Genomic DNA, 12,884 nt, shown 5'->3' on the forward strand with positions numbered 1-12,884 from the left:
TGTGGAACCAGATATATATTAAAAATATAATGTTTTTTTTAACATTATGGGGAATGTTCACATCAACCATAAAAATTGGGGGGAAAAAATGTGATCTCACTGATTTTGACCATGGCATGATTGTTGGTGCCAGACGAGCTAGTTTGAATTTCTGTAACAGCTGATCTCCTGAAATTTTCATGCACAATAGTCTCGAGAGTTTACTCAGAATGCTGCGAAAAACAAAAAAAATATCCAGTGAGCGGCAGTTCTGTGGACAGAAATGCATTGTTGATGAGATTAATGGTCAATGGACAATGGCCAGACTGGTCCAAGCTGACAGAAAGGCTACGGTAACTCAGATAACCACTCTGTACAATTGTGGAGAGCAGAAAAGCAGAATGCTCAGAATGCACACCACATCAAGGCGGATGGGTTATAACAGCAGAAAACCAGGTCAAATTCCACTTCTGTTAGCCAAGAACAGAAATCTGAGGCTGCAGTGGGCGCAGGCTCACCAAAACTGGACAGTTGGAAAAGACTGGAAAAACGTAGCCTGATGAATCTCAATATCTGTTGAGACATGGGAGGGTCAGAATTTAGTGCCAACAGCATGAATCCATGGACCGAACCTACCTTGTGTCAACAGTCCAGGCTGATGGAGGTAGTGTAATGGTGTTGGGAATGTATTCTTGGCACACTTTGGGCTTGTTAATACCAATGAATCATCGCTTGAATGCCACAGCCTATCAGAGTAATGTCGCTGACCATGTACATCCCTTCATGGCCACAATGTACCCATCTTCTAATGGCTACTTCCAGCATGAAATTGCACCATGTTTCAAAGCAGAAGTAATCTCAAACTGGTTTCATGAACATGACTATGAGTTCAATGTTCTTCAGTGGCCTTCCCAGTCACCGGATCTGAATACAAAAGAACACCTTTCCAATGTGGTAAAACAGGAGATTCACAGCATGAATGTGCAGCTGACAAATTTTCAGAAATTGCATGATGCAATCATGTCAATATGGAACAGAATATCAAAGGAATGTTTTCAACATCTTGTGGGATCCATGGCATGAAGAATTGAAGCTGTTTTTAGAGCAAAGGGAGGCTGTACCCAGTATGAGTGTGGTGTTCCTAATAAAGTGCTTAGTGAGTGTATATGTAAGGCATTTGGATTTGATATCAGTACATAAATATGACACAAAAGTATGGACAATCAGCTTTCATTATCATCAGCTATTTACATACATTTATGTTTGACCATTTTGCAGAAACATGTTTTTGTGTTGACTCCCCAATTTTCAGCTGTGCAAAAGTAAGTCATGAACTTAAAATAATGAAATGCCATAAATATTCAGTCGCATAGCTCTTAAATGCAATAACTGTCCACAACCCATTGACATTACCAGCCATTTGCTATCATTCTTTGGAAGTGCCATTCCAGGCCTTCACTGCAGGTTCTTTCAGTTGATCTTTGTTTCAGTGGGTGACTGTTTTGTTTTGGTCTCATCGGCCGATTCTCAGCTTCTATTAAAGGGCATTTTTTGAACACATTTTGAGTAATTCTGACCATAACGAAAAAAAGACGCCAAACACCTGTCTGACTGATCAGAAACAAGCTTTGGGAGGCATATATGGACGTGGCATTGACTACTATCTACAGAAGACTTGACAAACAGAACTACAGAGGCTAAACTGCAAAATGCTAATCACTAGCTAGCTACAAAAACAGGATGACCAGGTTACAGTTTGCAAAGAAGTACCTAAAGGAGAAAAAGTATTGTGAACAGATCAAGATTTACTCGTATCTTGTGTGGAGGCCAAAAGGAACTGACCAAGATCCAAAGCATACCACCTCACCTAGTGCGGCCTCACTTGTCTTCATTGATGATATGCTGCAGAAACATGTTATCTGCTCAGGTTCAAGCAACTGCCTCAAAACACTTTGGATGATGCTTCATCCTATAACATGACAATTATTTCTGTGTCACAAAATTATTACACATTGAATGATGTACGGGTTGAATGAATGAACTGGATGACGGCAAATCCTGGTTTATGCTGCTTCTGTGATGTCTGGTAATCTATGTTATGGTAGGAAATCATTTTCATCAGTTTCAAACTAAGCATGTAAACATCCAAAGCTATTCTCATCAGCACCTAGTAATGTTTATGCATCCCAGATTTCATGTAGTCATTTAATGCAAAAGATAAACAAAGTACTAAACATGACTACTTCCATTTACATAACATTAATATGTCCCAAACATTATTGTGACCTGAAATATAAGTGCTGTAATTTGTACATGGCAAAACCAAAATATATAAAAATACCCTTGAATAAAAGCTGAGTGATTAACCATTCTAACCATTACATGGTTACAGAACTCCTGAATCATTTGACAGATCTGTATATATTATATTACCAACAAATATCTTCACAGAAATATATCTCATTGTTCATAATACCCTTACCCATACTATATTAAATGCTAAGTTCCATTGTTATTTTGAATTTATTCATTCATTAGAAGGGTAATTCTGTTTCCTTGCTAAACTTATTTTTAGTGTTACATAAAAATACATTTATTCATAGCTGTTCTACAGACACGTATTGCCACATAGAAGCAAAAGTGTGAAATACTGTAACCACATTGATAATTATCTTATAATTCTTTAATTCATGTTATTAAACCAGTGTGAATGCTGAACACTCGTTTGGACGGAAGCTCAATTTAGAAATGGTCCCACCTCCAACCAGGCATCACAGAATTCAAGCCACACCTTTTCCTGTTTCCAGAATGCAAGGTCGTTATGAGCACAAAGTTGGTTTGACACTAACCAAAAAATAAGTATTGAATCTAGGCCCAAGTCTTTGAACAGGAAATTCAGAGGTGAAAAGTACAGCCTGTATGACACAGATCAGTCCATCAGGACTGGTGAAGCAGTGATAGTATACATGAGGACCCTGGCTTCACAATATCAGGTTGATATTATTCTCCATGCATGGTTGGTTTCATCCCTTAATTTGTTTATCACAAAAGCATAGTCTCCCAGGCTCAGTCTGCTTGAGGTGAGGGAGAGAGACTCTGATATTACAAAACATTTATTTGTTGAAGGGCTCCAAGTCAGAGAGCAAAACTGCTCTTTTCTGGATCAGGCTCCTGATAAAATTCACACTGTTCAATTTTTTGTCAATTTGACAAGTGAGCGCACTGGTGCAAAATGTTTATTCGAAAGGCAAGTCTTGTTTGTGTGTCAATTGATTGGTTGCTTTAGTGATTGTGGCAGACTAAAGAAAGGCAGTGAAAAGCACTGCATTTTTGTTTTATTAATCTGCTATTTTGTTTGAAACATCGCTCTTTCTTCCATCACCTTCAGGGTTCTCAGCATAAGACATGACAATGGTTGCAAGGCCAAGGTTGCAAATGATACAAAGCTCATATTCAACCTTTTGCCAGTAAACAATCCAATGAGATGTAAGATGAGATGTAGTAAACCAAAGAACTTCCTCAATCCCTGCAATATTCATTTTAAATAAATATATTTAAAATATGAATTAAATGTTTTGAGCAGTTGAACAGCCCACAGAATGAAATCAGAGGAGAGAGGTTTGTTAAAATTATGACTATGCACCAAACTTGCTCAAATATGTTACACCACTGAAACACAAATTCCTAAGAGTGGTTCTTGAGGCTTTCAAAAAGCATGTTTTCTTTTACTCAAATTAAATTTAGCAAGGTTTCATTTATTTGCATATTCTTTGGTATTCATTTTATTTTAATCATGTCATGCAAAATAAGTCTCCATATTAGCATGTAAGGCCTACTGACAATGTAAAGGCACCATAAAGTGGGTATTTCACAATCAATTTGGAGATCAAAGAACTTAGGAATCAGCAGAGTACATCAGTACAGTAACTGCACTTGAAAACAAACACATCTTGCGTCTGCATTGTATAAAAATACCTGCTAAATACAGATACTGGGAGCTAGAATATCCACCATGCAAGATTCCACACGTCAACTGGGGGAAAGGCATCATATCATGAAATGTCCAGAGTAGTATAGGTGAAGAAAAGCCGTTTATCATCATGTATCCCTCAATTAATAATACTGCTCAGATATTAATTGGTAAAACAAATAATTTATTAGTCAATTTAAAGTGCTTGAAGCGGTGGTGGTCAAGAATGTAAAACAGTTGTGTAAAGCTGGAAAACATAGTATCTTGAGACAAAAATATATATATATTTATAGAACATGATGAATTCACCTTAAATATTATTTTGTGCCCAATTCTTTTGTGTAAAATGTCTTTTTGTGCCCAAAGCCCAAACTGCACAGGAAACAGTTAGCAAGGAATTGGAACACAGCTGAAAAAAAGAGAGAACCAGTAGTGTGCCCAAACCCTTGTTCTTATGGATCGGGGTCAGAAAGCTTCAATCACAATATACTGAGGCTCAAACACTTACCCAAGGTCCTCCACCCCACAACACACCCACTCACAAATGCATGCACACGCACACACAGCTCCACCTCCCCTTTCCACACTTGTATTTTCTTTAAAAGCTGAACAATCATTGACCTCGAAGGGCACAGATAGGTCATTACTATTCATGGGCAATGCGTGTTTCAAAGCTCTAACTGCACATGTAACCATGCGAGTGAATTGCTTAATTATTCAACCATTTCAAACAGATCAAGGAGGTGGCTAGGCCTGGTTCAAGTGCAGTTGTGTCATACAGGTAACTGGATGAAATTTTCATTTTAATCCATCAGTTCCCACTGTGCTCATTATTGATTTCCTCCCCGGAGTTGAGATGGTTTGCTAGTTCCTGGATCACCATAGCCCTGCCGATTTGGTCGTTTCTCCTTTTTTCCATAATCAAGTCCTCCAAACTCTGAAATTCAAGAACATGGCTCCTTTTCTCCGACAATTGTAGTTTTAACCTATAAGGCTGCTTTCCAATGCGTATTTCGCCTCCGATTTTGAACTCACGCCTGCCAAATTTGCACCAGGCGGCAAAACATTCGGAGTTTCTCCAACTTAACTCCCTGTCCTTTGCTCCGACTTGTTCCATTGCGTTCTGTACCACTATGTCGGGGTTCAAAGCTTTGAATTTGTATAGGTCGTTGGCGACTCTGCCTCCTCTGCCTTGGCTGGCATCTGTCAAAAAAGTGTTCCTTATCTCGGCTCTGTGCAAATGAACGACCTGAAAGTCTCCCACGTAAACAGCCCAATGTGGGTACTGACCAGTCGCGATAAACTCCACCAAGTCACCAGGCTTACATTTGTTTGACAGATTCTCCGGCGAATATGTACCCATGTCTATGCTCTTAGTACTCTTCTCATAAACGCATTCGTCTCGATAGTAGACGGCACACTCCAGCTCATTCCGTTTATCATATTGCTTCTCTTCCTGATTTTGGTCATTTTCCGTCTCATGATTATCCTCTAGATCTTCGTCATCATTGGAAAAAATATAGGAAACCCCAATCCTTGGGCAGTCCTCCTCAGGATCCAACCCGTTCGGATCCGCTGTCGGAACTTCGGCGTAACTTAAATGAGTCAGTTTTTCAACCTGATTCCCCATGTCACTTCCCGGTAGCCGGATAAAATGTGACGGGGAAAGAGGACGCGATTCCACCTGTTAAAGGCAGGGGTCAGAGCTTCTGAAAATGCAACACGTAATACGACCTGGGAAAAACTAATTCCTGTGTGCGAAAGGGTTCCAATCCATCTTTAACAGCAGGAAGTCAGATATTACCAATAAAAGACCGCTATCCACAGAACAAAGTGTGTGACCTGAAAAGACATAAGGAAATGTTAGTAAAAAGTAATTTGGAATATAAAATAACCATTCAACTATCAATGTTCAAGTTGGCGTGGTAGGCTGTAGTACGTTCCAAACAGGTGTGTTCACCTGACATTGCCCACAAACAAAAAATATGGCTAATACCAAGAGACATTCAAAACGTGGTAACTCACCATACTTAATATTACATAATCGGATCCATGCAACTAATCGTCGATTACAAAATAACAAGGGGCATCTTACTTTTCCCCTCGCTGACTACCAAACGCATTATTCCAACGCTCAAAACGGCACACGAGAGCTTTGTGCAACTGCGACCCACAAAGAGGGGAAACTCGCCACAAGCAGTAATTACACACGGCTTGTCGCTTAAAGAGGTAGTGCTCATTTTATCAGCGCAACTCAGACTTCGATGTCGTTCCTCCTCGTCGTGAGACCTTGAGCAATTATTTCCTCAACAGGGGAAACAAGATTAACAAGGCTGTGTTAATGTTTTTTTTGCATGGCAAAACCTGTTATTCATAGCCTAAGGCATGTGTCCATAATTCCTCAAATTGAATATAGGATAGGATATAGGGTTTTGTTACTTTGCCCGCATTTGTGTAAATAAACTCGTATCATCCTTCCTTTAGTAATTACTGGGAATGGTACACTAAAAACACTAAATCCAGTAACCACAGCATTGGTTGGTCAACTAGCCATGCACTCTGCAGAATGACATACAATTACCTAAGACAAGAAACGTCGGCCATGTGCAGTGCACCTACTCGCCTAATGATGTAATCGAGAATATGCAAATATCAGTCTTCCCAGAGTTAGGCATTCATATCGTTTCTCATTTTTAAAAGACACGCCATCTTCAAAAATAAATGTACATTCGATCGTGTGTTTTTGTTATAGTGGACTGAAGTCGTAAGTAACGGAGGGCGAAACTAACGTGCGCATTTTCTCGAAAACGATGGGAGCTGCAATGACGTGGTTACTACGTGAGCTACCGCCGGAAAACTTTTTTGGGCGAGTTAAGCCCAAGAAATGCATTTCAATCCGATTAATCTTGTATCGCAAAACATTTTATTGGTTGCGCAGCCTTACGCACGGATTTCGAACTTATAGCATTTATTAAATCGATACAAACATGAAATTATGTCAAACATACAGTATGTTGAAAGTAAAGAGAATTACAAACCCGGAAAACAGATATGACACTCAATGCACAGACATAGTTTACTGTTACTTTTGACCCACCCCTGTGTTACTTTTGTCCCGCTCGGCATTGCACTCGTTCTCGGCCTATTTATGTTAAACTCCTATATCCTAGAATTAAAATTACAGTTGATAATAGTGAGGAGGTGCAAGTTGTGTGTCATAAAATATGTGATCACTATTAATTTCGGAGTAAGTGGGGTAAAAAAAAAAGTGTTACTTTCTACTCTCCTCTACTATGTCATATTTACATTTATTCTCTATGGTAGTATGATTCTCAAAGTTAAATATGAGCAGTGGGACATTACATTTCCTAGCTATAGCTTTATTGCTTCAAAAGTCAAATGCGTAATTGTTTTGGATTCAAATACTTTTCTACGCATTACTGAGCTTGTATTGGAACCTGGGAAATACTCTCAAAATGTTCAATCCCTACCTTTTTCATTGGCTCATTTGCGCCAGGTCTGGGCGTGACAGTACAGCAACAAGTACGGCACACACTCACATGTTTAGGACTGGCTTTAAAAAATATTTCTAAATGGCAACCAATTGTTCTTAGCCATTCTTTAGAGAGCAGTACTGCATATATTGTGAACCTAAACATAAATTACAGAATTGGATAAGAAACCAGGGTGAAAACCTTCAACAGACTAAGACCACCAGAACAATCATTAACCGTTGAACCATCATCAGATTAGTTGCAGCCCGTTTGTGAGTGGAGTGTTGTTTTGCTTCAGTTGTGACTCATGGAGAAATTGTGTGGGTAGCAGGAGCCAGCTGAAGTTCCCCATCTTCAGTAAAGTAGTCTAATTATAATATATACTGGTTTAAAAAATATTTTCATAGTTTTGTAATTGTGTGGAGTTGAAACCAGACAAAGGCAAAAAGCACCTTGTTTTGAGAGGAAATAGGAAACCACAGAAGCCTACTGCCTCGGGTACCCACAATAGATTGTATGCTTGTCTTTTCATGTGACAATTTGTTCAGAGAAGCACCACCTATTCAGCTGTAATGTGTATTAGTTTACAGTCTTTTCAGGGCACCTGCAAGTGCATTTCTTACCTTAGTATTTTGGAAAGTGTTTTTCACAGTGGTTTTCACATTATATGGGGAAGGCAGGTAGCACTTCAAGTATTCATACTTTCTCATTTTATACAGGAAATGACAAAAACGCACCATGTTAACCACATTAATATTTATACAGTTGTGCTCATAAGTTTACATACCCTGGCAGATTTTGTGATTTTTTGGCCATTTTTCAGAGAATATGAGTGATAATACAAAAACTTTTTTTTTCACTCATGGTTAGTGGTTGGGTGAAGCCATTTATTATCAAACAATTGTGTTTGCTCTTTTTAAATCATAATGACAACAGAAACTATCCAAATGACCCTGATCAAAAGTTTACATACCCTAGTTCTTAATACCGTGTATTGCCCCCTTTAACAATCAATTCTTTTGTGGTAGTTGTGGATGAGGCACTTTATTTTCTCAGATGGTAAAGCTGCCCATTCCTCTTGGCAGAAAGCCTCCAGTTCCTGTAAGTTTGAGATCTCCCCAAAGTGGTTCAATGATATTGAGGTCAGGAGACTGAGATGGCCACTCCAGAACCTGTAGCCAATGACAGGTCGACTTGGCCTTGTGTTTTGGATCATTGTCATGTTGGAACATCCAAGTACGACCCATGCGCAGCTTCCGGGCTGATGAGTGCACATGCTGCATTCATCTTGCCATCAATTTTGACCAAGTTCCCTGTGCCTTTGTAGCTCACACATCCCCAAAACATCAGCGATCCACCTCCGTGTTTCACAGTAGGAATGGTGTACCTTTCATCATAGGCCTTGTTGACTCCTCTCCAAATGTAGCGTTTATGGTTGTGGCCAAAAAGTTAAATTTTGGTCTCATCACTCCAAATAACTTTGTTCCAGAAGTTTTGAGGCTTGTCTCTGTGCTGTTTGGCGTATTGTAAGCGGCCTGCTTTGTGGCATTGGCGTAGTAATGGCTTTCTTCTGGCGACTCGACCATGCAGCCCATTTTTCTTCATGTGCCTCCTTATTGTGCATCTTGAAACAGCCAGAGAGTCCTGTATGTCAGCTGAAGTTATTTGTGGGTTTTTCTTTGCATCCCGAACAATTTTCCTGCCAGTTGTGGCTGAAATTTTTGTTGGTCTACCTGACCGTGGCTTGGTTTCAACAGAATCCCTCATTTTCCACTTCTTAATTAGAGTTTGAACACTGCTGATTGGCATTCTCAATTCCTTGGATATCTTTTTATATCCTTTTCCTGTTTTATACAGTTCAACTACCTTCTCCCGCAGATCCTTTGATAATTATTTTGCTTTCCCCATGGCTCGGAATCCAGCAATGTCAATGCAGCACTGGATGAAACATGCAGGGGTCTGTGAGGAGTCCAGAAACTCGCTGACTTTTTATACACACACATTGATTACAAGCAAACAGATCACAGGTGAGGTTGGTCACCTTTAATAGCCATTTAAACCTGTGTGTGTCAACTTGTGTGTATGTTATCAGGCAAAAACCTCCAGGGTATGTAAACTTTTGATCAGGGTCATTTGGATAGTTTCTGTTGTCATTATGATTTAAAAAGAGCTAACACAATTGTTTGATAATAAATGGCTTCACCCAACCACTAACCATGAGTGAAAGAAAAGTTTTTGTATTATCACTCATATTCTCTGAAAAATGGCCAAAAAAATCACAAAATCTGCCAGGGTATGTAAACTTATGAGCACAACTGTACATCACATTTATATATCTCATGCTTACATTTGCGCAAAGTGGTTTTTACTATCGCTTGGATACAGCTGATTATTGGAATTCCACAGCAACATACTGCTATATCACAGTAATTTCATGGACAAGTTGACTATGAATTCACAGTATTCAGTTGTCATTTAATTGTATTTTACTGTGAACAAGTGTGTCATCGTATGTGTAATGCTATCAATCATGGTACAGGGAAGTTCAATTCAAATTTCAAAATTCACAGTAATTTGTTGGTCATATCACAGGAGATGGCCTAGAATGCATTGATTTATGGATGGAATACTGTAGTAGGATAATGCATTTGCCAAAGATTTTGGTGATGCAACAGAAGGTATGTTATGTTGCACATTCCAGTTTATGCCTGCTAAGGCTTATTTCAGATGTTACAAAGCCAATGCAGGAAATGTGGATGAAGATGTGTCTAATAGGATTCACAAAAGAAGTAGTAATCATTTAAATATAGGTACATGAGTGTGGCTTGTATGGATCAGTAACCCACCAATTACAACCCACAGTCTCAGTGGAAAGGCCATATGTACCACAGCAAGCCAAGTTGCGACTCACAGCCATAAGGTGGCCCAATCTACACTGTACGTGCACCAGTATCTTTTGTGTTGTACGGCTGGGTATTTGGGCTCCTGCCATTCCTGGACCGCCCTCCTGGACTATACAGGGCCTCTTTGTTCCACCCAACAGATGTCGCCAACGTCCAGAACTCGATAGAGTTCTTGACTCAACAATTGCTGTTCTTGACAGAGGTGCAGGAGTTGTAGTGCCGTTGAGTGACCTACCATCTCCAAAGGAGAAAGCCTCCATCTCAGTGGAGGAGAACTGAAAGGCGGCAGTGTCCGGGTACGCCGCTCCCCAGGCCCAGCCTTCCCAGCAAGCAGGGTGATAACATAGGTGAATTTGGAGTGCTCAGAGGGAAATGAAGAGGGCTAAAGCTCGAAAACCAGGGTTAGGGAGGCACTGGGTGAGGAAGGCACAGCAGGAACCGGGCTGGCCCGTCAGGCGTGGGCAGACGGGCTCGGAAACCTCTTGAGAGGCAGCTGTGGACTGGACCTGGAGCAAGAGCTGGCGCCTTGGCGAGGGGTCGCAAAATCTGTTCAGAGATGGTCTGCATGGTTTGTTGGAGTAACCCTAGCTCTGCGTTGTGCTGTCCCAGGCGAGCACCCTGATTCAAAATGGCCTCGGAAGCCTGTCATGGGTCTGCTGGTTCCATAGCGGCTAGATTGTGTTGTGTTAGGAGAACCGATCAAAACCACTCACAGACACCAAGATGAAGTAAATAACAGGCTTTAATCAAAGTATACAGAAAAGGTCAATGTCCAACAAACAGGACAATAAGGGGTAGGCAGTAACGTGGTTAAGTCCAGGCAAGGGGTCAAAGTCTAAGCAACCAGAGCAATTAGGAGAAGGTAGGGCGATGTCCAAGAACAGGCAGAGGTTGGAACCAGGAAATCAATCAGCGGGGCTGGAGAACAGGAGGGTGAAGGGCTGGAGCAGGGCGGGATGACACAGGACTCGGAGACAGGAACTCAGGAAACAGGTAAGGGCAGGCAGGAAAAAACGCTGGCAATTGCAGGGCAAAGGATGATCTGGCACAGGACAAAGCAACAGGTAGGTTTAAATACACTAATGATGAGACAACGAGAGACAGGTGAGACGATTACAGCTGTAGAAACATATCAGGTGTGGGGGACATAGACACATAATAGGGAAAAGGGAAAGCGTGAATACCATTGCAGAAAACACATAGAGACGGAGAAACCAGGAAATTAACTACAACACAGAGGCATGGGATATGACAGGTATTAATGACCCTAATATAGAGTCCCAGAGCAGCCTAGTCTATGGGAGAGTATTACAATGTGTGAGATGGTGCAGTATGTGTGTGGCAGGGCAGCTGGTAACCTTGTTAGGATCCGTACTCCGCCATGCTGTGGAATGGGGCTTATGTGCCGTCTGCCTGTCACCCTCAGTGCAGAGCCACCCCTCCCATGGGACAACAGTCCAGCTTTGAATTAACTCCCTAAAACAGCAGGCCCAAATCTCTGTCCCTAAAGTGTGTGTGTGTGTGTGTGTGTGTGTGTGTGTCTTCTACCAAGGCAAATTGTGTCAGTATGTCTCACTGGTTCTCTACCACTTCCCCATCTCCCCCTAACCCAGATTTCTCTTCCCCCTCCACGCACACCTACACACCTAAACACCCACACACCACAATATATCCCCTGCACGTGGCTCCAGCTTAATCCTGCTTTAGCTAAATTGACTATTCAGGCTCCAATCTCCTGTCACTGTGCAAATCAGAGAGGGTGTCCAAATCCTGTTTGAGCTGGGGTTGATTATTTATCTTGCTGTTGGTTTTCTACAGTAAAGCTTTCATTGCATTACACCCAGTTACAAACTAACACCTCTGCTGATAATTGGATGTCCACATGTTAACAAATTCATTTTGTGTTTGTCATTTCTGTTAAATGGAAGCATTGCAGATCTCACCCTTTAGCTGGTCATTTTTAAGGAATACAATTGTGTTTTATTCTAAAGAAAGGTTGAGCCATCTCTCTGATCAGATGGAAATTAAATGGATTCAATTCCTTTAGAAACCTTTTGTCTATCAGCTCTGCTTTGCTTGGGGAGAACAATGCTTTGTATGTGTTGGCCAAAGAGAACCTTTTAGTCAGCAGTACAGAGACTGCAAGATATATATAAAAAATATTTATTTATTATTTAATTATGACATAAAAAAGGACATTTTTACTTGTTTCAACACATCATTTTTATGTCATGCTCAAAATGTACATTCACTTCGACAGTCTGTACTGGTGCAGATTTAGAATCCCCCCCCTCCCACCAACAGACATGTAGACCTGCCTGATGAGTCACTCAGTTCCTACAATATTTGAAGCATTTTGCCTGTTGATGACTGTACTACTATGATAAATTATAATCAAGATTTGATTATATTGGAGGAGAAGTTGAAAAGTACTAAACAGCTAGGAAATAAAAGGGGTCACCATATTGTGTTGTTATGCAAACATTTGTATGCAGGCAGAAGAAACAAAACACAACAAATCTCTCAGTTTCTTAATCC

At 40.6% G+C, this 12,884-nt stretch overlaps 1 protein-coding gene across 1 annotated transcript; it reads right to left on the reverse strand.

Annotated features, from left to right (window-relative positions):
- Positions 1–3,713: 3,713 nt before the first annotated feature.
- Positions 3,714–6,518, reverse strand: LOC133137039 (protein LRATD2-like). Its single transcript, XM_061255036.1, has 2 exons — positions 5,975–6,518; positions 3,714–5,791 (listed from the first exon to the last, which is right to left on the reverse strand). Exon 2 carries the CDS (start codon positions 5,577–5,579, stop codon positions 4,761–4,763), a length of 819 nt encoding a protein of 272 aa, XP_061111020.1. The 5' UTR covers positions 5,580–5,791; positions 5,975–6,518; the 3' UTR covers positions 3,714–4,760.
- Positions 6,519–12,884: the final 6,366 nt, after the last annotated feature.

The sequence above is a fragment of the Conger conger genome, chromosome 1 (assembly GCF_963514075.1).
Source record: "Conger conger chromosome 1, fConCon1.1, whole genome shotgun sequence".
Classification (NCBI taxonomy): domain Eukaryota; kingdom Metazoa; phylum Chordata; class Actinopteri; order Anguilliformes; family Congridae; genus Conger; species Conger conger.

Excerpts from the sequence above, each read along its gene's own strand:
- LOC133137039 (XM_061255036.1), bottom strand. The coding sequence starts at position 5,579 with ATGGGGAATCAGGTTGAAAAACTGACTCATTTAAGTTACGCCGAAGTT.